This window comes from Sorex fumeus, unplaced genomic scaffold (genome assembly GCF_029834395.1).
Source record: "Sorex fumeus unplaced genomic scaffold, SorFum_2.1 ptg000126l, whole genome shotgun sequence".
NCBI lineage: Eukaryota > Metazoa > Chordata > Mammalia > Eulipotyphla > Soricidae > Sorex > Sorex fumeus.
In genome coordinates, this window is record NW_026606183.1 from 6,266,624 (window position 1) to 6,291,235 (window position 24,612).

A 24,612-nucleotide genomic window follows, 5' to 3' on the forward strand; every position below is an offset into this window, starting at 1 on the left:
TGTTCAGGTGACCATATGGGGTGCTGGGGATTGAATCTGAGTCAGTTTTGTGCAAAGCAAATATCCTATCCTTTGTACTATCACTCCAGCACTTCCCTCACATTTCTTTAAACTCACTAAAAAAAGCAGGATGAGGGGGCTGGAGAGATAGCACAGCAGGTAGGGTGTTTGCCTTGCACACAGCCGACCCAGGTTCGATTCCCGGCATTCCATATGGTCCTATGAGCACCATCAGGAGTAATTCCTGAGTGTATGAACCAGGAATAACCCCTGAGCATCGCTGGGTGTGACCCAAAAAGAAAAAGGAACATCAAGATGAGTCTAAGACTTCTACCCAGTCTTCACAAATTTTACCTGTTTTTTTTCCTGTGCCAGATAAAACCCAGCACCTTAGCCATGCAAGAGCTCTACGGATGAGTTTCAAAAGTTTCAACAGCCTTATCCAATCCCTGAGGTGTGTTGGCTTGTATGTTCTGCAGAACCTTGCCATTTTCAAAACTGAAGCTGTGTTCCATTGCCATCCCTGGATGTTTCAGGGCCACCCCAAAGCAGTACTCAGGGACCATGCAGTGCTGGGGATCAAACCCAGGTCTCCCATGTGGAAAGCATGCATTCCAGACCCTTAAGCCATCTCCCAAAACTACCCACCTGACATGGTAACAACCAGGGAACAAGAACTCACAGGGGCCGAGGAGATGAGCCCAAAGGATCAGTGTGCCCATTTCTCATGTCAAATCTCAGGTTTAGTCCTAGTACCACCTGGTCTCCCCAGAACCACTGGGAGCAACCCAAGCATCAAGCTCATGAACACCACTAGCCTGTGAGTGCTACATACATGGGCCCAAAGCCAAAAATGTCCTAGCATGTCTTAGAAAGCCAGGTTTTGCCAGACTTCTGCTGACTGCCTTCCTTCTCCACTTCACTGCCCCCATGTGGCTGGTGTCTCCTACGGCTCTAATCTACCACCTCCAGGTGACCAAAACTGATCCTCCACACGAACTCAAATTGGGTAGACACCTGAACTCTTTCTATCCCGGCCCTTCATAACTGTAACCAGGGGCTGGGTATCACTGCAGGTCGGGCATTTGCCTTGTACACAGCCTACTGGGTTTAACTCCCCCAGGACATGTTCCCCTGAGACATAAGAAGCAATCCCTGGGCAGTCAGGTGTAGTCCCAAAACTCTTCCACCTTTCAGGGCTGGAGCAATAGTACAGTGGGTAGGGCGTTTGCCTTGCATGTGGCCGACCCGGGTTCAATTCCCTGCCTCCCATATGCCCCGAGCAGGAATAATTCTTGAGTGCAGAGCCAGGAGTAACCCGAGCATCTCCAGTTGTGACCCAAAAAGCACCTCTTCCACCTTCTGTACCCCATGGCCCATTCATGCCCCCGCACTCATGCCCCCGTACTTAGTAGGTCCTTCCACTCCAAGTCCACTTCTCTGCTGGAATGTCCGTTGGTGGGTCTTCCTTTAATACGATGTCTCTCACCACCACAAACTAGATTCTTGGTCTGGGATTCATCCACTAGACAGTGTCCCATAAAACAAAGACAGGAATCTAACACAGTGGTTAAACCATTCACCTTGTAAGGCCCTGATTCTATCCACAGCACTGCTCCCCAAAAAAACCCAGACACTAACATCTGTAAAACTGCCTTTGCATTTAAATACATTACTGGAGCTCTCGAGGAACCACGCAGTCTAGGAGGTTGAACCCAGGGGTCTGCCACATGTCCTTGGAGCTGTGTCCTTGATCTACCAGCTCTACGTGGTCCTGCAATGCAGTGAGGCAGCCTAATGGCCTACAAAAACTGCATCAACTGGACTGACTGAAGCACTGAACCAGACATGCATCTGCACCAGTATCACAGGGAATGTGGCTCTGGGCCCCCCGAGGGGGGTAGCACTGTACTGCACTGTCCTCCCGTTGTTCATCAATTTGCTCGAGCGGGTCCAGTAATGTCTCCATTGTGAGACTTGTTGTTACTGTGTTTGGCATATCGAATATGTCACGGGTAGCTTGCCAGGCTTTGCTGTGCGGGCGAGATACTCTCGGTAGCTTGCTGGGCTCTCCAAGAGGGGCAGAGGAATCGAACCCAGCTTGGCTGAGCCAGCTGCGCGCAAGGCAAACCACCCTACTGCTGTGCTATCGCTCCAGCCCGAGGGGGGTGAATCCTATAAATTTCTTTACACACCACTAAATGGATTGGCGAGGACCTTCTGCCTGCTGCTTACCCCCCCAGGTGCAGCTTCCTCCTGCTGCTACCCTATCCTTACTGGGCGGAGACAAGATGCCTCCAGAAAGGGAGGCCTGAGCCACAAAGGGCCCACACCAAAGCTCTGGAAGCACGTGGCCAACCAACAGCTCGACTTAACAAATTACATGCTGCTCAGTTATTCTTCCTGTCATTCATTCTGTGAGGACAGGCAGAGAAGACAGAGAGCAATCTCCAGCTTAATCCCTCAGTAGCTCCCAGGGTGGCTAACTACAAAGACTCACCCCCAACACAACAGTAGCTAACCAGCGGGTGAAACAGAGAGAAGCCCATACCGGTGATTGAGCGAGAACAGTATCACTGAAGACATAAACACCAACAGATCTTCAGTGTTTTTAATGACAGTGATGAGGATGTACGAAGAGTTCAAAGAGACAATAACACAGTTAGCAAAGCACAAGAAAGTATGAAAGTCAAAATGAAAAACTACTCCTGTCAGAAATGACGATATGAAGAACACAAGAGGCAAAGAAATCAACAGAAACTCTGAACCACAGAATTATAGAAGCTGAACAAGAGATCAAGAAGCTCCAAGATAAGGAGGAAACTGGTAGGAAACAGAAGGTAGAAAATAGCCTAGAAGGAAACGAACATACCAGAACTATGGGATGAGTTCAAGACGTAAGAATCATCAGAATCAGGGAGCCGGAGCGACAGGACAAGGACAAGGTGAGACATTGGCCTTGCATGCGGCCAACCTGGATTCAATCCCCAGCATCCCATACGGTCCCCTGAGCACCGCCAGTAGTAATTTTTGAGTACAGAGCCAGGAGTAACCCATGCACAACCGGGTGTGGCCCAAAAAGAAGAAAAAAAAAATCATCAGAATCCCTGGAAAACAAGGCAAATGTGGTAAAGAAACATTTAAAAAATCGATAATAATTACCCAGAGTTGAGGATTACAGGCACCGAGACCCAAGAGGCCTGAGGAGTCCCAGTGAAAATAGACCCAATTAGGAAACCTCCAAGACACATTATACGCAAAATGATAAAACCCAAAGACACAGAATATTGAATGCAGCAAGATCCAAAAAGGAACTTAAATGCAAAGGAAAGGGGCTGGAGCAATAGCACAGCGGGTAGGGCATTTTGCCTTGCACGCGGCCAACCTGGGTTCAATTCCCAGTATCCCATATGGTCCTATGAGCACCATCAGGAGTAATTCCTGAGTGCATGAGCCAGGAGTAACCCCTGAGCATCGCTGGGTGTGACCCAAAAAGCAAAAGTAAAACAATAAAAATAAGTAAATGCAAAGGAAAGTCAATTAGATGTAGAGCAGATCAAATGAGACTCTTCAAGTCAGAATAATATGAAAGGATATAGTATAAAAATAAAATGAACACCTCAGCAAGCATAATTTATCCAGCTAAATCATTCAGATTTAAAGGAACTGTACTGACGGGCAATAGCTTAAGGAATTCATAACTTTGAGTCCAGTTTTGCAATAAGTGTTACAAAGGGCTCTTTTAGACGACAGGAAAAACTTCCTGGGATCAGAGCGATAATACAGCGAGTAGGGTTTGCCTTGCACACACACATACAACCCAGGTCCAATTCTCATCATCTCGAGGTGGTCTCCTGAACACCACCAGGAGTAATTCCTGAATGCAAAGGCAGGAGTAACCTTGAGCATCACCCCAGGAGTGAGCCAAAAAGGAAAAAAAAAAAAAAAACGAACTTCCCATCACATGTCACTGAGTATGGCACTCACAAATGGTGCATACAGTTGGCCCCCTACTAAATTTAGTAAAGGTAAAGGTAAAGGTAAAGGCCCTCCCGTTGATCGTCGATTTGCTTGAGCGGGCCCAGTAACGTCTCCATTGGAGACTTTGTTGTTACTGTGTCTGGCATATCGAATACTCTCGGTAGCTTGTCGGGCTCTCCGAGAGGGGCGGAGGAATCGAACTCGGGTCAGCCATGTTGGCCGCTTGTAAGGCGAACGCCCTACCCGCTGTGCTAGCGCTCCAGCCCACTAAATTTAGTAACCTATAGCAATTCATCATCACAAACAGACTTTTATTGATTTTGATAGACTTGCCATTCCATTGTGAGACTTCTTGTTACTATTTTTGGCATATCGAATATGACATGGGGAGCTTGCCAAGCTCTGCCGTGCCGGGACGGGATACTCTCGGTAGCTTGCTGGGCTCTCCAAGAGGAACAGAGGAATCGAACCCGGGTCAGTCGCGTGCAAGGCAAACGCCCTACCCATTGTGCTATCACTCCAGCCCATTCCATTAACTTTTACTGGACCAAGCAATACAAAATAAATTTGTTATATGCCTGGCTGGGAGTAGGGAGGGAAACTAGGGATACTAGCAATAGGAATACAACATTCCATACTAGTGTTGGAATGTTGTATGCCTGAAACAACCCTATTGTGAACAAGCCAAACTCCTGCTCATGGGATACGCACATCTCATCTGTGCCTGCTACAAGACAACTCCAAAGGCTAAAAATTCATTAGGACTCTCATCACAGGACTGAAGAGCTTCAAATTCTACAAGCCCTAAAGCCAAATCAGCAGCAAGGGCCATGGAGACAGATTAATGAACTGAAGTGCATGCTTTGCATGCAGAGGCCCTAAAATAAGCCCTGGCACCATAGCACCACCGGGAATTCCCTGAGCACCATGTCAGTAATCCCCAAGTATCACTGCGGTGGCCAAATGTGTACATAGAACATACACAAAATAATATTACACACAAATGTACATGTCCACATGTTATGTGTGTATGCACACACACACACACACACACACACACACACACACACACATATGTACATGTATTGCTGCCAAGACCTGCTTAAGTCTACTTCTTCATATGCCAGTATCATGAACATTTGCATGAGGTAGTGAATAAGTTAACTTTTGAGGAAAACACCTCAAAATAAGCTGATGAAGCAAAAGAAGCTTAGCAAGTACTGAGTCCATATGAAAAGGCGCTCAGTACTAGACTAGAAAAAGATGGCAGAGATGGGGGGGGGGAAGAGGAGGGAGGGGTGGGAGGGCCAGAGGGGGAGGAGAGAGGAGAGAAAGAGGGAGAGAGGGAGAGAGGGGGAGGACAGAGGAGGGAAACAGGGAGGGAGGGAGGGGAGAGGGAGGGAGCGAAAGGGAAGGGGGGGAGAGAGAGAGAGAGAAAGAGAGAGAGAGAGCGCAGCACATAACAGTCCTTGCACGCACCTGACTGGGTTTCCAGGAACCACACAGGGTCCTCAGAGTCTCGCCAAGAGTAACCCTTGAGCTGAGACAGGAGTGAATCCTGACATCACTGGCTGTGGCCCAAAAAACAAAGTAAAAAAAAATGCAGATGGAACATTTTTAGTCAACAGCAGAAAAGTATAGGTAAATTTGGTTACAAACCCCATAGTGGGTGACTAAAATAAAACACAGTGAGAAATGTGCCTCAAATATAAATGTCACTCTTTGAACTTTGAAGAAGTTTGAACTGTGAAGAAGGCTGTGAACTTTCGAACAGCTCACCAATCAGTCCTCTTATCTCAAAGCTTCCTCACACAGACCCAACATATCATGGCAAAAAGCTGGGCTGCTTTAAAGACGGGAAAAGACTAGTATCAGCAGCATACACCTTCCCCCAACCCACCCTCACCAGCCACAACCTCTGATCAAAAGAGCAGTTCAATGTGATAGTTCAATGAGCGTTTGTCTTGCACACGACCCGGGTTCAATGCCTGGCATCCCATATGGTCCCCTGAGCATTGCCTGGTAGCCTCACCAGCCCAGTCCTCACTGCCCCTCCCCCCAAAAAAGGAAGAGCAAAGCCAGCCAAGGAAATTACTACTGGAAAATGGATAAAGCTCCAAGTGATATATATCCCACCACCCTCACTTCTCACAGGAATGAGAAAATGGCCTAGGGGGTGCAAACAGGCCATTTAGTAGATAAAGCATATGCTTTGCATGTGTGAGATTCTGGGTTCAATTTTTTTGCACCATGGGGGAGAGGGGGTGGAGTTTTTCAAATGATGAACAGGTACCTGTTTTCAGAATACACACCTTGCAGGTCAGGGCAGCGGTGACCCGGATTCAATCCCTCTCACTGAATATGGTTCCCTAGGTCACACTTCTGGCAGGGGTTGGGGACAATAAAGACCAGAGATGGAACCCAGGTTGGCCGTGTGCAAGGCAGAGGTCTTACCCACTATACTCGCCCTGGCCCCAAGAAATTAAATAGCAGCAACCAGCAGATCTCCAGATCAGCAGCATCCAAGGAAAGTGCTTTAAGGCCTTGAACCAACACCCGCTGCCAGTTGTACCTCTGGAGGCCACCCAGCACAGCCAAGCAACACCCCATCACTGTGCCTAAACATTGAACTACATAGTCTGGTTGTCAAAGGGTGATCCCAGGGGGAGCAGAGATAAAACAGCCAGCAGAGCTTTTTTTTTTCCCAAGGGTTCCTGCTTTAGATGTACCCGATAAGTCGCAGCACCCCACATGGTCTCCTGTGTCTCCCATCCCCCCCCCCCCCACCATCCAAATCCTGCCAGCAGGGATTCCTGAGTGCAGAGCCAGGAGTTCAGCCTTTTAGTAATGCTGGGTGTGGCAAAAAAAAAAAAAAAAAGAATGGGTCCCAGGGTCCCCTCAAAAAAAAAAAAAAAAGAAAGTCCAACTTTTTTTTTGTGTGGGGGTGGGGGTGGTTGGGCCACATCCAGCACTTCTCAGGGCTTATTCCTGCCTCTGCACTCACCATCGCTCTTGGGAGTCTTGGGAGACCATATGGAGTGCTGGGGATGAAACTCAGGTGGGCTGCATGCAGTCAAACACCTTACCTGCTGTACTCTCTTCAGTCCCAAGAAACTAAAGGGCAGTAATCAGACCTCCAGGACTTCAACCTCCCTCACTCCTAGCTGCAGGGACCCAGAGACCATACTAAAGCCACCAGAACTTTTCTGGGTGAAGCACAAATATGAAGTCATTCAAAGCAACATTCTTTTCAGAAAGATCAGGGGCTGAGATTGCTCCAAGAACGGGGGCACCTTGTGTATGAGAGCAAGATTCAGTCCCCAAGCAACAGGGCTCCCCAAGGTTCTCCACAACAACAAAAGGAGGGGGGGGGGCAAAAATCCAGGAGCCACAGGACACAGATATGCTTGCTCTACAGAGTGAAAATTCTAACACTGGCTCCAGACCTGAAGGCTTTAGTCAGAGGGGCCAACAGGACAGCCCGGCAGGTGTTCACCTTGCATGCAGCAGACTGGGGTCCAATTCCTGGCACCCACACGGCCCCCCAAACATTGCCAGAACTGATTCCTAAGCCAGGAGTAAATGGAGGCCCACCAGTGTGACCCTAGCCACCCTTCAAGCCCCCCAAAAATTTGAGAACCCAGAATATTCTTAATCAGCTTAGTAATGGGGCAGGGGAGAATCCCCTTCCTGACATCACTGCTTCCTACTTCAGGTCCCCTGATGAAAATGAAACGAACTTCCTCAGTTTGCTTTATCCTGACCTGGGTTCTGTCGCCAGCACTCCGTATGATCCTTCAACCTCTTCTGGCAGAACTCGGGGGAGCATAGTGCCAGGGGCAGTGGCTGCAGGAGGCACGGACAAGGCCATGCACATGACGCATGCACTACCACACCAGACAGGATCCTATGCGTGCAAAGCGCACACTTCTGACCACTGTGCTCCCTACCTCCTGGGGGCCCCGACCTGCCAATTTTCATAAGGAAAGCACTTCCACACACGGATCCATGCACTCTGCAAGCTGGTCTGTCAGCCAAGTACCCTTAATGCTCTTTCATGCTCAACAACTGACTGCCAGGACTATCGTTTCCTCAACTTGAAGCACTGAAAAAAGTTTCACTACGTAATCATTTCCTCTATCACAAGGGTTTGGAGGAGAGGAAGCAAGGGTTGGCGCCACAGGCCACAATACTCCTGGCCCTGAATTGGAGCTCAGGAGTGACCCCTGCTGGTGTTTGAGGGTCATATGCGAGGTGAGCTGCACAAAATATAACCTTCCCTTACTGTCCAGCCAAGCTAGGTTTTTTCCCTTTTTATTGTTAAAAAGAAGTTTCACGGAGCTAGAATGGTAGTGCAGTGGATAGGGCATTCACCTTGCATGCAGCTGACCTGGGTTCAGTCCACGGCATCCCATATTGTCCCAAGCACCACCAGGAATGATCTAAGAACTGGGCGCAATCCCTGAGAACTTCCAAGTGTGACCCCAAAACAAAACCAAGTTTCACAGGGCCAGGAATGCAGTTCAGTGGCAAAGTGAAATCCCTGGCACAAGAAAAAAAGAAAACTTTCCATAATGGCTGCACACCATGGGATCCTGGCGGGGAGGAGGAGATACAACACAACTGACGTGAAATTATGCGGCGAAATACACATGCCCATGTACACGAACTGCCAGGCAAGCCTCAGCCACCGTGGAACATTCGAGGAGACTGTATGAACAGCACTGCATCTCGGCACCTGCCCGACGTCAGAGGGCTCTGTCTCAAAGCCCCTGGCCAGCGGGAGTCACCCCCCGGATTACTTGGACCCCGTCTCTGCCACATGCACCAAGAACTGTCTTGTCAGTTGTGACCCCCTCAGTGCCACAAGCCAAACAAAAAAAATTCACTTTTTTAATAACTGAAACTTCGATGTGAGGAGAGAGGAAGAACACAGGCTTCTCCAGTGTGAAAACAGGCAAAGAAACTAGCGAGACGAGATAGTTGATCCCTCTTCCCTCACATCTTAAGTTTCAATTTTAAAAAAACTTGCTTCCCCCATCGAAAAAAAAAAGGGGGGGGCTGTTAGTTGAATTGACAATACAGCACACAGAGCTTTTACATGTAAACAGCTGACCCAAATTCAATCCCCAGCACCCCGTATGGTCTCCCAAGCTGAGCCAAAGTGACTCCTGAGCACAGAGTCATAGTCAAGTCCCTAAGCACTGCCAGGCATGGCGTCAAACCTTAAGATTTCAATTCCATGAAAGCAGATAGATGCACCTTGATGTAAGAGAAGAACAGAAATTTTTAAGAAATGTAAGACAGGCCTAAGCGTCAAGTCCAGCCAGTAAGGCGTTTGTCTTGCACGCAGCCAACCCAGGTTCAATTCCCGGCATCCCATAGGTCCACCAAGCACCGCCAGGAGTAATTCCTGAGTGCAGAGCCAGGAGTAACCCAGGTTTGATCCCTGGCATCCGATATGATCCACCAAACACCGCAAGGAGTAACCCCTGGTTGCAGATGTGCCCCAAAAACCCAAATAAGAAAAAAGAACAAGAAATGGAAGCCAAAGATAGCTCCACAAGCCGGAGAACATGATTTGTGCACCAAAGTCCTGCATTCAATCTCAGCACACACTGCGCAGCACTGGGTGGAGAAAAGGAGATCTGGGATTCAGAGAGCAATTCAGAAATAGAACTTTCCTTAAGTTTCCCTCACTGGAACTGCCTTTTTCCAGTATCTCCAAGACTCTCACCCTCTCCCCCTTGAAAGGGCCTGAGCCTCAAGCCATTTGAGACTCAAACCTATCTCATTGTTGACCCTGAGCGATAGTACAGCAGCTAGGGCATTTGCCCTTGCATGCAGCTGACCCAGGTTTGACCCAGATTCGACCCCCGGCATCCCATATGGCCCCCAGCACCGCCAGGAGTAATTCCTGAGCATCGCTGGGTGCGACCCAAAAGGAATACACAAAAGCAAAAAACCTATCTCATTCTTGATTTGTGTTACCCAGATAGCCTCCACCTCCCTTGTCTCAATCCCACTTATTTGGGATCTATCTCACTCCCAAATCTCTCACCTCGAGTCCAAGCACCTTAAGGCCCAAACAAATGCCTGGTATGAATCTGCTCCCCAGTTATTTCAGGACCTAGGTGTTGAACTCATGGGGCTGAGCTCATGCTAGCATAAAGCTGGTTCAACTATTCCAAGCGCTACTGGGAGTGACCCCACTCACTCAGCCAGCAGTCCTAGCCTGAAGTACAACAAAACTTTTAGAATGAAAACACTGAGAACAGAAAGTCAGGAAACTAAAAACTGTTGCTACTACAGCAGTGCTCAAGGCTCGTTCCTGGCTCTGCATTTAGAAATCATTCCTGGGGGGCTCAGGGGACTATTATGGGATGCTGGGAATCAAACCCAGATCACTCACATGTGGCAAGCACCCTACCCACTGTACTTGTACTATCTCAATGAGAACTTAGTAGTATTTTCTAACTTGAAGCCAAATAACACTACATCTTATTTTTGGCAGTACAGGGACTAAGAATTGAGAAAAACTCCAGCTCTGTAGCTGAGACTCAAGTTACTCTACTCCCTGCAGAAAAATCAATTTGGTTCTGGGGCTGGAGAGATAGCACAGCGGGTAGGGCGTTTGCCTTGCACGCGGCCGACCCGGGTTCGATTCCCAGCATCCCATATGGTCCCCTGAGCACCGCCAGGAGTAACTCCTGAGTGCAGAGCCAGGAGTAACCCCTGACATCGCCAGGTGTGACCCAAAAAGCAAAAAAAAAAAAAAAAATCAATTTGGTTCTAATCCTGTGCTCTGGCATCATGACTGCTTTACCCCCTTGTCCAAGGCAAACTTATACATTCCCCCACCCACCCTTAGAAATAAAGTTAAAATGATACACAATACATGCATACAACTCGACCTGTTTCCCGACTCCCCAGTTGGAATCCCCCAAATCCAGGGGTCATTCTAACAGTAACCTAAGCACCACCTGGTGTGACAAAATATTCCCATCCCAACCGACACCCACCCCCCCACCCAACCCTCCACCAGCACTGCCAGCACCACCACCACCCACAATAAGTATATGAAAGTGGTAAATCCCCCAAGCTGGATACATTTTGGGCAGCACTCATGATATCCCATTTTTAACCTCATTTACATATCAGACTTTTGCCATAACACAATGGTTTTATCACTATTTACAAGGATACTACTTGACCTTTTCTCCCCTTAACCAGTATCAAACACTTTATTCCAGTTCCTGCTTGGCAGGATGCCTGAAAGAGTAAAAGTTCCCCACATTCCTGATGCATACATCAATCCTCCAGGAGAGAAAAGGGGGGAAGGGAAAATATTTAACTAAAACAATGGTTTTTAATGGGAACCAGAGGTATGGTTACAATTACATAGTCCAACACAAAAAACCAGCGGGCGATCACTAATTTGAAGGTTACAAAATAAATGAAGGTTAACACTGGGTACAGGAAGAAAAGCTGCTCCAGCACCTCCGAAGCCAGGCTAATAGGGCCTCTCCCTGCGATCCTGTCTGTGCTCACCCCTGGAAGAAAAAGCATCCATTAGGTCCGAGTTGCCACCTCTTCAAGCTCACACCCCAAGACCCCTTGCTTGAGGTCCTGCTACTCAACCCCAAGATACGTTTATTCTACAAACATATTCTATAAACATTCCCTCCAGGCTAATTTTCCTCCCCTCCTCTACCCCACTACATCTCAGCTCTTTGCAACCAACCCATCAAGATGAAACCACTTTCCTAATGAAACCTTGCAACCCATCCTCCCCAGTCATCCGTGTGGTCTTTTATTTCAGTTTCTACTCTTTCTTACCTGGAGTCCATCTTGCCAGGGCCAAAACCACCTCTGTCCCCACCACCCCGGCCCCCTCGGAAGCCCCCGCGGTCCCCTCCACGGCCTCGGTAGCCGCCCCGATCATAGCCTCCTCTGCCACCACGACGATCGTCTCCATAGTTACCCCCTAGGACAGAAGAACAAACAGGGTATAATTTCCTCAAGTCCCTCCCCTCCTACTACCTACTACCCTCCAGCCTAGAACAGTCAGTCCAAAGGCCCAAGGAAGCGTGACACTCAGGCCCTGCTGAGCCAGGATACCTAGGTAACCAACCCCCAACAGTGCTCAGGAACCTACAGGGCCACCAATACTCAGGGGACCATGTGGCGCCGGCAATCAAACCCAGGTTATACAACCCACTGTAGTATCACCTGGCCCATTACTAGCTTTTTTTCTTACCCATGTGAGAGCCTCCTGGTCCCCCTCCTGGGCCATCTGGTTTAGGGGCTTTACACTGGTTGCATTCATTCCTCCAAGAAAAGTTCATGTTTTCACAAGTCCTAAGGAAAAGACAGTTTGGAGGAGTGCAGAAGCAGGAGGAAACAAAATCTACAACTAGAAATAGACTCCTGTGGCTTCACTATAAGGAAAGTAAAGCATCACTGAAGCAAAAAAGGGTTCGCTTCAGAAAAGCAATGTCACAACAAAATCCTAATGGAATTCAGTACCTTTTCAAACGCAACAACTTTACAAAGGTATAACCTCTTGGTCAAACAAGACCCCACAGTGTGGCCTTGGAAAACAACTGTGTCCTACTAGTAAGGGCACACACTTCTCCTTTCTCGTGCTTATAATGAGAAAAGAAAAATAGTAAATTTCACTCACGGATTAGGACACTTCCAGTCCCCAGCTCGCTGCTGTCCTCCACCACCACCTCCTCCACTGGGGAATCCACCCCGGCCGCCACCACCACTGCCGCCACCGCCATAGCCTCCACGGCCCATGGGTCCTAATGGAGATCCAAATGAGTCTGTTCCCATGCCAACTTTGATGACCCTAACCTGCCCCATGCGAACCTTGACCACCCACCCCTCGTCAACACCTCCTTCCACCAGCAGAATGAAGCCGTCCCTCACCTCCTCGCCCTCGTCCTCCACGACCATTCCCACCACCTCTATTGAAGTCTGCACGACGAGTAGCAAATGAGACCTTGATAGGATTCCCAGAAAACTCTTTACCTAAAGCAATAAAGGAGATATTTTAAAATAGAAAACACAGGTAGGGGTGAGAATATACTGCAGAGGCAGAACATATGCTTCACACATAGGAGGTTCAATCCCTGACACCATGTTCTTATGTTCCGTCAAAAGGACAGTAAGATCAAGAAGGCGGACTTCCTGTACAGGTTCAGAATCTAGTGAGGTATGTACACAAGAGAACCTATCATTAGAGAGAAACTACCATTACAGAAGTACCAGATAACTGATACCATTCAAAGGGACCCTCAATATGCAGCCCATTCCCAAGGATAGATGCTGCATATCCCCACCCAAACATCCCCAGACATACCATCAAACCAATCAATGGCTGCTTTAGCAGAAGGGGGATCATCAAATGACACCGTTGCCTCTCCCTTCAGCTTGCCCGTTTCCCTGTCTGTGTACAAATTAATCATGGGCTGGCCCGTTTTCTTATTTGTCTAGAAAAGCAACATGAATTACATCAGTCTTACAGAATAAAACTCATCCCCCGCGCCCCCCCTCCGCCTTCCTCCTCCATAAACTAAGGTTTATCATAACCAAACTCCAGTTCCTCTCTTCCAAGTTACTACTGCCCATCTCCTACTTTTACTTTGGGGGGAGGGAGGCGGAGAAGGGCTTTTATGGTCACACCTGGCGATGCTCAGGGGTTATTCCTAGCTCTGCATTCAAGAATTACTCCTGACAGTGCTCGGGGGACTATATGGGATGCCCAGGGGCAAACACTCTACGCGCTCCAAACCCCCATCTCCTACTTTTAAGTTGAAAGTCATTGATTACAATGGCTTCCCACTTTATTAACTGAAAATCAGACTACCAAATTCAAATGTTTAGGACATCTGCCATTTGTTTAAAAAATGTAAACTGTGTGAAACCCAAAACCCCACAATGAGACACTACCACTCTGCTCTGCAAGTACCTTAATTATTCCAATCTGCTTGAAGTAATCAGCCACAGACTCAATTGTAACATTCTCGCCCAGGCCTTGCACGAAGATGGTGTTGTTGTCTGAATTATCCTGTTCTGCTTGTGGAAAACAGAAAGAAATGTTAAATATGGAGATCAACGTTAAAACAAAAGTCAGTTTATTCAATACTTGCTAGGATCAGGAATACAGCCCAGGTATATTGTAGAACAGGCTTCCCATATAAGGTCCTAGATTAGATTTCCAGCATAATCAGAATTAAGAGTTGTTTCAGGGACAGAGAAATGGTGCATTTGCTTGAAAAATGTCACAAGTCACAGCACATGTGATTGCCAAGCACCATCAAGAATAATCCCTGAGCACCACGAATTGTGGTCCAAAAACCAAAAAACTGCTGGATCAAATGGAGGTGCTAAAGGGTGCACTTTCTAACCACAAAACACGTACTTTATGCTTCAGCCCTTCGAGATATATTTCCTCAGTCCCCAAAGACATCTGAGTATTCAGCTTTAAAAATTCTAGACACCAGAGCAACAGTATAGGGGGAAGGGCTTCTGCCTTGCACATGACCAACCCGGGTTAAATCCCCAGCCACCCCAGATCCGCCCCAGCAAAGCCAGGATTAATTCCTGAGTACAGAGCCAGGAGTAAACCCCCCGCCCTCCCGGCGCCATCTGTGTATGACCCAAAAAATAAATTAAAATCCAGTTTAGGGCCAGAGCAACAGCACCATCGGGTATGTCCAAAAACTAGAAATTCTTTTTAGGGGCTTTTTCCACTCTGGAGAAGTCCACTTCTCTCTTGAAAACATATTCCTTTCTTTTTCTCCCCTCACACCTTTCATGCTTGCCCTGCACACAGCCAGCATCCTCTCCGTATGAGAACCCCAAGCACTGCCAGGAGAAATTCCTGAGTCAGAGCCACAAGTAACCGTTGAGCATCACCTGGTGTTGCTCCCCACCCACCCACAACTTCTGCTTCACTAAAAACAAATAAAAATTCTTATTTCTAAGGAGTGGTCTCAGCATGGTGGTGGCTGGTCCTGGAGGTCTTTGGCCTGCCGGAGCCCTGGTGGGGGCAGGGAGGAAAGCTCGACCCGCTCCCCTCCAAGGGGCTCCGGCGAGGGCAGCCAGGCGCGGGGGCAGGAGACTGCACTGTTCTCTTCCGGGAGCTGGTTTTTATAGTCTCTGGGTCTTGGCCGTTGATGGGATTACACGGCGCCAGGGGGCCAGTTGGTGGGTGTGACCCCCGCCTACTGGAGTTTGGAGGATCTTGTTATTATCTCATTCCTACTTTGGACAAACTGGCAGGCTATCGAATGTAGCCTGCCCACAGGGCAGAGTCTGGCAAACTCCCCGTGGCGTACCCAATATGCCAAATACCAGTAACAATGACGGGTCTCATTCTCCTAAAGAGCCTTGAATATAATCTCAGGGCTAGGATGAAAGAGACGTTACTGGGGACTGCTTGAGGCAATCGACGAATAACAGGATGATTCGTGATTTGTGATTTCTAAGGAGCAAGCAAGGGGCTTGCCTTGCGCTTCCTTGCATGCAGTTCAATCTCCAGCACCCCACAGGGTCCCTGAGCCCCACCAGGAGTGATCCCTACATGGAGACATGGGAATAAGCTCTGAGGGGTGTGGCCAAAAAAAATAATTAAAATACATTTTAATGTTTAGCTTTCATAGAACAGAATTCCTGGGGGCCGGAGATAGCATAGGGCCCCTTGCCTTGCACACTGCCAACCCCAATTTCTATCCCCAGCATCCCACATGGTCTGACACCTGCCAGGAATGGAACCTGCGCAGAGACAGAACTAAGCCCTGAGCACCACCAGGTGTGGCCCCTAAATGCCAAAGAGATAGTAATTCTGCACCAGGGAAACAGCATGTGCGCTGCTGGCCTGGATATGACTGATCTCCAATACCCTAAAAACTGCTAAAGATCAATAGGAAAAGCCCCCAGCAGGGTCTAGTCTAAAAACCAATACATTTTTTAAGCACTTTCTAGACAAACATAATTGAGCTTAGCTGTTAAGACAAATGAAATTCACAACCCTACCTACTACTTGTGTAGCCATTTCACAAATCTAGCTTTATAACCTTAGAAACATAGTCCATCAGCTCTGCCAAGATGAATATAGCAGACTCACTGTAAACCTAACACAACAAAGTAGACCTATTTTACATGAAAAGCCAAAACAAAATGTATGACCAACAGATATACTAGCTCAGCATGGAAAAATGGTGGGAAAATTTTAATTGGATTGGTGTAGCATTCTACAAATAAAAGTGACTTCATTACTACTGTGAACTATATTTCAATTCGCTTTTTTTAAACTGTTTTTTTTTGGGTCACACTCAAGGACGCTCAGGGTTTACTCCTAGTTCTACTAAAGAATCACTCCTGGCAGTGCTTGGGGGATCAAATGGGATGCCCGGGATCGACCCTGGATTGGCACTATGCAAGGCAAACGTCCTAACCACCGTACTATTGCTTTGCCCCCTTCAATTCTTTTTTCTTTTTGGTCACTCCCAGTGATGCTCAGGGGTTAGTCCTGGCTCTGCCCTCAGTAATTACTCCTGATGGTGCTTAGGGGCCCATCTGGGATGCTGAAGATCGAACCTGGGTCAGCTGCATGCAAGGCAAATACCCTCCCCGCTGTCCTATTGCTCCAGCCCCTCTTCCAACTGCTTTTAAGATACACTACCTTTTTGTTCATTAATTTGGTGGGTCATTATCTACATGTGTGACCCACTATTTCTGGAGATGCACTAGCATCTCCAGAAATTTGTCAGAGGCAGGTTTTCAGGCTTCTCCCAGGCCTACTAAATTGCCAGGGGTGAAAACCCTTCAGATATATGCTCATTCCTCAGCTCATTTGCTGCTGAAGCTCCCTCCACCCACCCACCCCACACCCATCTTCCTCCTCCTCAATGCATTCCTCATCAATGCTCCTTTTCAGATTCCTGAAACATTCAGGGAGTAAAAGCCTGGAGCACCAGTTTACTTCTAGACTTCCATGACACATGCAGACTCACCGGAGTCATGACGTGATCCTTGGTCCCGCGGGCCTTAAATGACATGAAAAAACAAAAACAAAAACAAAACAAAACAAAAACAAAAAAACAAGGAAAAGAGGTGCCATTAGTCAAAGGACAGACACAGAAAAAAATCAACACCAAATTCAAATCCTTACAATTTTTATCAGGTTAAGTGCTCACAGCCTCACTCCAAACCCTGTCCTCCTGGGTGCTACCCAGAGGAGAAAATCCTAGGCAGGGCTGGGAAGACACAGCTGGCTGTTCTTAGGATCTGTAACTTGAGTCCCCACAGAGACAACTCCACACTTCAGAAAATGCTGCCTCCCCCAGCTCAGGCTGGAAAATGTCCTCAGCAGATTTGGGGGGTTGGGAAGATGAAGGGAGCAGGAGGGAGACCAAGTGAAGTTACCAAACCAACTCAGAGCTTGGCCCTATTTTCTCACGCCACAGAGAAATGGGCTTACTACCAGCAATGTGATGTGCATCCATCCAGTTTCTCCAAACACCAAACACTTATCCCTTGTGAACAATTTTTAATTTCGTCTTTAAAACCATTCTTAAAACCATGTTGTTTCCCCAAAACCACATGAAAATAATTTAAAAAAAAAACATACATGATAGCTATATTTTTAAATCATCTCCCAGGGAACAGACCAGAAACCGTATTTCCATTAACACAGCCTCTTTTTTTTCCCCCCAGAGACCGTATCTTTGACCAAAGTTTATCTGAATTCACCATAAATATTGTACCCACACTCAATGACACCTAAGAATCATGAACCCAAGCCTTTGGCTTAAAATGTTGAGACAAATCTTTCAAGAAACCTTTTTGTTAACCAAACCAGAAAAGTTCCAGCTTACTGGGAGACTTCTCAAATTTTCCCACAAATTCCTCTTGTGCTGTTAAGACCTGGTGATTTCCCAGGAGCCACACGCTCCCAACCTTTCTTGAAGTCCACACCTTCCTTCCCAGATCTAGTTTCTATAAATTTGCCCATCGGAATTGAGATTAAGTACATAGATGTAGAATTGTAATGTAGTGATACCATCCAGCATTTAATATATAAACACCAACTTCACCATCCTCCGGGCAGGGCCATATTTCACATCTCTTCCAGAATTAAGACATTTCGAAGATGTTACACACGCGCACACACACACTAGCCTGGGACACACTGATCAAAAGGGCCCTAAAGCCAAGTTGGCACCACAGTGTTCCAGCACACACTCTCCAGTTTGTCATGGTGGTTACTAAGTGCCAGGTGCGGCCACACTCCTGTCGGAGGCCTACTAGACACCTCTCATTAACCTGGGTCAAACCAATTTGGTACCAGACGCCTGCCGAGTGTTACCCCTGCCTGCCTCCTTTTAGCACACATCCAGCAGCAGGTGGCATTCTACCCCACCCCGTTCTGGAGGTGGTACTGGACACTTCAAAACCTGGGACACTTAAAACACGCTAAGACATCTGCAAATGAACAATCAGACAAAGCATTGCCGGGAGTTGGGAATTTTGGAAACTCTGTTCACTTACCACCAAATTTATTGAAGCCACCACGGTCACTTCCGCTGGAGAAGACAAGTTAGAAGAAAGGACATGAAGCTTCCAACGGCTACAAAAGGGCGGGTTTTTGATTTTGTTTTTAACATTCCCCAAACATGAGTGGGTGCTTTGGGAAAAGGTACAAGTGGCTACTAATATATGTTCTCCTTCCTGACCACCCCTTGTCTGACCTTGGAGCATGTCACACTCGTGTGCAATTTCTCAGACACAGCTTTTAAGGATTTTGCTTTAAAAGTTTATGTATCTATTTCCTCTGGAAAAAAAAAAAAAAGACCCAATTTTCCTTGGTCCTTCTTCAGATGTAGATGTTTTTTCCTCTTGTCGCAAGTGGCTAACCCAATGTTTGGTTTAAAAACCCTACCCCCAATTGACCCAGAAGACAATGCACACCAGGCTGGGGTAGCCCTGAACACATTTTTTATGGTTTTTTTGCTTTGAAAGCAGCAAGCAGACCCAACCCCATTCCGTAAAAAGTCAAAACCAAAGGCAACTTCCCCATAAAGCAAGACAGACTTAGCTAGGCCCTACCCTAACTACTGAGTTGTTTGGATTCCCCCCGCCCCCGGGGTCACCCCTTCTACACTGTGAGAAGAGCCGAGTATTTTGCAATGTCACCTTTCATACCTGTGGCACATAAAATGCAGAGCAAGTTAACAGTCACATAACAGTTGTTTTTCTTTTCTTTTTCTTTTTTTTTTTTTTAAGTTTTTCATATAACACACACACACAACAGTGTTTTCCTTACTTTGGTATGGTTTTTGAAACTTCCCCCACCCACCTCTGAATACTTACCATACACAAATTTAAAAAAAAAAAAAACTTTCCCCATAAAAGAAACACAGACATTCCTCCCCCTTCCAAGGGAGAGACATGAGGGTCCTTTGAAATCCTACATAGCACAGATTTGACAACTGTTTTAACATCAAATCTAAGGTTTGATTAATTCAAATCAGCTACAATGGGAAGGAAAGAGGTCCAGTCGGGACACGTAACCAAGGAAAGAGGGCAGTGGGGAATGTTGATGGGGCACTAATACGAAAGGTCTGCACACTTCAGATAGACCCATAAACCAAGTCACGCAAAATCATTACTGTCCAACTAGCATAAGTCAAAGTGATGGATGGTGGACTCAAGTGACTACAGAATACGGGAGGAGTGATCATTTCCTGGAAGCTGAAGTCATATTAACCGGTGAGAACTCCCTTAGAAGACACATGGGAAGACAAGCAACAAGTTTCCCTATTTCCCAGGAGTGGGTTCATCTGTGTCCCTTGCAGAGAGAAGTCTTTACTTCCGTGTTTCTTGCCTATGGCATCAATGACTCCAATCCATACACTCATATAGTTTCCCCCTTTTTCGGAAACTGAAGCGTCAATACTCAAATCTCTACTCAAGAGGTGTGGGTTGGAGTTGTCAATCTCCCAAAAGTCATCACAAAAACAAAATGGGTAGATATGAGCAACAGTCACTGTCCCCCAAAGCCTTCAGAAATCCCTAGAGTAAGACCATGCACTAAAGTACGGGACTGTGTAAGGGGTTTGAAGAAGTTCATGCAACCCTCCCTTCCCACTGATATACTCCCTGGCTCACAAGACACCTACCCCATGCCGCCTCTGCCTCCACGGCCACCGCCACGACCTCTGGGTTCATAGCCACCACTGCTGCGGTTGTAACCACCGCCACCGCCCCGGCCGCGGCCCCCACGGTCCTGTTGGCCTCCCCCGTAGCCACCGCCACCACCACTCTGGTCTTGATTGCCATAACCGCCACCTCCACCACTCATGGAGGACTGATCTTGGCCATAGTTACCTGTCAGGAAAGGAAAGATGCTTAAATTAAAAACTCGAGGGGTCAGAGTACAGCGGATAAGGTGTTTTGCCTTGCACATGGCCAACCTGGGCCCCAACCCTGCAATCCCAAATGGTCCCAAAAGTCACCAGGAATGACTCCTAAGTGCAGAGCCAGGAGTAACCCCTGGGCACTGCTGGGTTGTGGCCCAAACTACCCCCAACCCCCCAAAAAAACACACTGGGGGAAAATAACAGAAAAAAATATAGATTAACATGAAATAAATGACAATAAAAAGAGAACTAGGAAAAAAGATTTTAAAGAACACTTTTCAGGTAAGAAACACGCAGTAGGGGCACAGCGGGTAGGGCTTTTGCCTTGCACGTGGCCGACCCGAGTTCAATTCCCAGCAACCCATATGGTCCCCCGAGCACTGCCAGGAGTAATTCCTGAATGCATGAGCCCCTAAACATAGCTGGGTGTGACCAAAAAAAAAAAAAAACCCAAGCAGTAAAATGTTGATCCTTAGGGAAAACAGGCAGGAACCAGAGCTGAAAGCACTTCCTCACCTCCGCCACCCCCGCCACCACCGCCACTGCTACTGTTGTACTGGTTCTGCTGTCCATAACCTTGAGGTGGATTATAGGAGCTTTGCTGTTGTCCATAACTTTGCTGTTGTCCACCATAGCCAGACTGCTGGCCATAGCCGCCACTCTGGGGCTGCCCATAGCTGCTGCTCTGAGAACTGCTACCGTAACTAAGGGAAACAAAAATACCAATCAGAATGCCGGCATGTCCAAAGCTTCACCAGCACTACATTTCATTCTCTATACCCGAAGGCCCACTGCCCCTTCCCGCCAACTGCCCATTACTCCTCGTTCCTCCTCAGTTCATCCGCAACTTCATTCCCTACCCAGGAAGCAGAGAATGGAGTTCCCTAGATGCATACAGCACCCCATGGCCCTGAGCACCATCAGAAACAAACCCCAGGCACTGAGCTTGACGTGCCCCTCCCCTCAGCAATACCAACAGCCCCCCCCCACTTACCTTCCCGAGGTACTGCTCGGAGCTGGCTGCTGGCCGTAGCCAGGATAGGAGGACTGCTGTCCATAGGACGACTGAGAACTCTGACTGCTGCCATAGCCACCAGCTGAGCCGTATCCCTGGGGAGCGGACTGAGTGCCGTAGCCTGCGTCAAAGAAAACACAATCACAAACACTCAGAGAGAAACAACCAGTTACGGGCTTACGGAAACATTAAATACTACCTAATCATCACCCACATTGTTATCACCCTCTCAGAAGCGAATTCTTACAACCCCACACCCAAAACCAGATCTCAAATATGAGCACATATTTTGCATGCAGAACTGGGTTTGATTCTCAGTACCACTTGCCACCCCCAGCAGTGGTTGATCTTATTTTTTGATGTGTGCCAGGTCTGAGTTGTGGATGTGAGGATAAACAAACTCATCCCTAAATAAAACTTTCATAATAAATAATATACTGGGTAAGACTCTTGACTTGCATGTAGCCAACTCCAGTTCAATGCCTGACATCCCATATGGTCCTACCTGAATCACCGGTATGGCCCAGAAACCAGAAAATAGAAAATAGAAATGCAAAATGTCTAAGGGCCCAAGAGCATAGCAGTAAGGTGCTGGTGGGCACGTGGCAAACTGACTTTTGGTCACCCTATGGCCCCAGAGAACTAAATCCTGAACACAGCCAGGTGTGGCCCAAATGTGAGAGAGGAGTGAAGAAGAGAGTCAAAAATCAAAGAAAACAAAGGGAGAGGGGCAGGACAGAGAGCTCAACAACCCCCAGCACCAGAAAGACCAAAGGGGAAATAAGTCAAGAATTACAAGTCAGGAGCTGGAGAAATAGTACAATTTGCCTTGCGCATGGCTGACTGTAGTTCGATTCCTGGCACCCCATGTTCCCCAGAATCCCCCCAAAAGCAAGCCCTGAGCACTGATAGGTGTGGGCTTAAAATAAACCAAAGAATTACAAGTCAACAAACATTTTTGTTGGACAGGACTGATTCCAAAGGATTTAATGAAAACCAGGGTTAGTAGTTTCCCAGCACTACCTGGGCTATAAAGTAACATTCCTGGGTTGAGTCAAGGTCAGGGTGCGCAAGCGCAAAGGCTAGGTTCAATCCCCCACACCGCCAGCGAGGCCGGAGAAACCCCCAGCATTGCTGCATCCTGGGACTATAGGTCGAAAGGGCAGGCAGAGGCGGAGAGGCAGGAAGGCACTCACTGTTCTGGGTCTGTCCGTAAGAAGAGCCATAGCTGCTCTGGCCGTAGCCCGAAGTATCCGCCGACTGGCCATACCCCCCGTAACTCTGCTGTCCGTAGGGCTGATTGCTCTGCTGGGAATAGCCCTGACCCGGCTGGGTGGGGTAGGCCCCGTAACTGGAGAGGAGGGAAGCATTTCCATCAGGACCGACGCCTGCGCCTTCCCGCCCTCTCCCCAGCGGCAGCCACAGAAAAGACACTTACCTTTGGGTTGCTTGCTGGGTATAGTCTGCAAAAGACAAAACGGAACAATTACCCTCGGCCATGCACGGGAAGGGCAGAGCTGATCGCTCAACACAGACCCAGACAGGAAGTCAACCCGAACCCGGAGGCCGGCAGCGCCCTTTCTTCCGGGCCACAACAGGCCCGTTTCCACGCACCACCGCAGGCTGAACCGCCACCCCCACCCCCACCCCGACCCGCCGCGGCGGCCTCCGCTGCCCGCTAAGCGCACGCAGGGGCACTTGCCCCTCCGCCAACCTCAGGGCCCGGGAAGGGGTTTCTCCATGCAGACACCGCCAGGCAGCCCGGGGAAGGGTCCCCACGACCCTCGGGGTCAGAGATCACCGCCCACGGGCTCGCCCCTGCCCTGTGGCCACAACGGATGCTTCGGAAACGCCCCAATCGAGATCCGCCAGCGGCTGAGATCCGCTGGGTCGGCGCCGGAAACGAGGCGCGTCCCCCGCGGGCCTGGGCTCCCGGGCCCGCAGAGGGTGTGGCCCAGGCGGCCGTTCCCTCGGCCCCCAGGCCAGAAGGCGTGATTTGAGGCGCGAATACCGAGAGGGTCCGGCCCCCGAGTTCGTCGCACGACCCCCAAACCGCCCCCAGCGCCGTGATTGCGCGAGCCTCCGCCCCCGCCGCGTGGCAGAGCAGGCGGGAACGGGGCGGTCCCGCCCCTTCCCGAAGGGCCTCGGGGGCGAGCCCCGCGCCGGACGCGCGCGGCGGAGCGGGCGGCCGAGGGTCTCGCGACAAAAAGCGGGGCCGACACGAGGCGGGAGGGGGCGCGCGCCCGGGGGGAGGGGCCGGCAGGGCGCGTGCGCGCGGCGAGTGCCCGGATGCAGCACTGCGACAAAGCGGGCCCGAGCGGGCCGGGCAGCCCGGGCGGCGAAGGCCGCCTGCGGCGCGCGCGCGTCCGTCCCGGCCGGTCCCACGTTTCACAGCCCCGAGACGCGCCTCCCTCCAGCCCTCGCCTCCAGGAGAGGGGCCGCGCAGGGGCGGCCTCCCGAACCCGCGCGGGGCTCCTGAAGAGGCAAACAAAATGGCGACATCGGCCTCCCCTTCGCCCCTTCCCGCGGCTTCCCGCCACCGCGGGGCGGGAAGGAACTTAGCGGCGACGGCCGCCCCCGGCCCGCCGGCACACACAAGCCCCGCCGCCAGGCAACGGGGCCCCGGGCGGGCCGGCGCGCCCCCGCCGCCTCGCGCCCTCGCTTACCGTTTGAGGCCATGTTCGCGCACGCGCGCCGAGGCCGCCAAGCAACCAGAACCCGACTCCGCGGAGCGCCGACGCCGCGAGGACTGGGCGGCCCCGCCTCCTGCGTCGGGGCTTATGTAGGCGCCCCGCCTCCTGCCGCGGGAGGGGGGACCGCACCACGCGCGCGGCGGCCGGGGAGGCGCGTCTGGGCTGAGCGCGAGGACCGGGGCGCCCGAGGCCGAGCGGACGGAGGGGCGCCCCCAGTTACCCGGGAGACGTGAGCAGGATGTACGCGCCCCCGTCTGCAGGACGGAGACCGCGGGCTGCTCTCGGCGGAACCGGCCCGCGACCGGCGGCCACCCCTCGGAGAGCACGATGGTACGGTCCGATTCACTTCGGGGCGGGCCGAGCTCCGCAGCCCCCTCCCCACCCCCACCCCCGCCCGCCTGGAGTCGGCCCACCCGACTGGAGTCAAAACCCGAGTCGAGGAGAGGGAACTGAAATTTTGTTCGTTTGGGCCCCACTTTCACCCGGA

At 49.6% G+C, this 24,612-nt stretch overlaps 1 protein-coding gene across 1 annotated transcript; it reads right to left on the bottom strand.

The window, feature by feature from the left end:
* Window positions 1–11,210: 11,210 nt before the first annotated feature.
* Window positions 11,211–24,172, bottom strand: FUS (FUS RNA binding protein). Its single transcript, XM_056137634.1, has 15 exons — window positions 24,099–24,172; window positions 22,871–22,895; window positions 22,629–22,783; window positions 21,412–21,553; window positions 20,934–21,121; window positions 20,178–20,385; window positions 18,547–18,581; window positions 17,010–17,042; window positions 13,961–14,064; window positions 13,352–13,481; window positions 12,919–13,020; window positions 12,668–12,791; window positions 12,242–12,342; window positions 11,821–11,968; window positions 11,211–11,534 (listed from the first exon to the last, which is right to left on the bottom strand). Exons 1-15 carry the CDS (start codon window positions 24,109–24,111, stop codon window positions 11,495–11,497), a joined length of 1,548 nt encoding a protein of 515 aa, XP_055993609.1. The 5' UTR covers window positions 24,112–24,172; the 3' UTR covers window positions 11,211–11,494.
* Window positions 24,173–24,612: the final 440 nt, after the last annotated feature.

Coding starts and splice junctions, on each gene's coding strand:
- FUS (XM_056137634.1), bottom strand. Junction 22,784..22,870: donor ACCCAGCAAGCAACCCAAAG/GTAAGTGTCTTT, acceptor CCTCCTCTCCAG/TTACGGGGCCTACCCCACCC. Junction 17,043..18,546: donor TGGCTTCAATAAATTTGGTG/GTAAGTGAACAG, acceptor ATGTCATTTAAG/GCCCGCGGGACCAAGGATCA.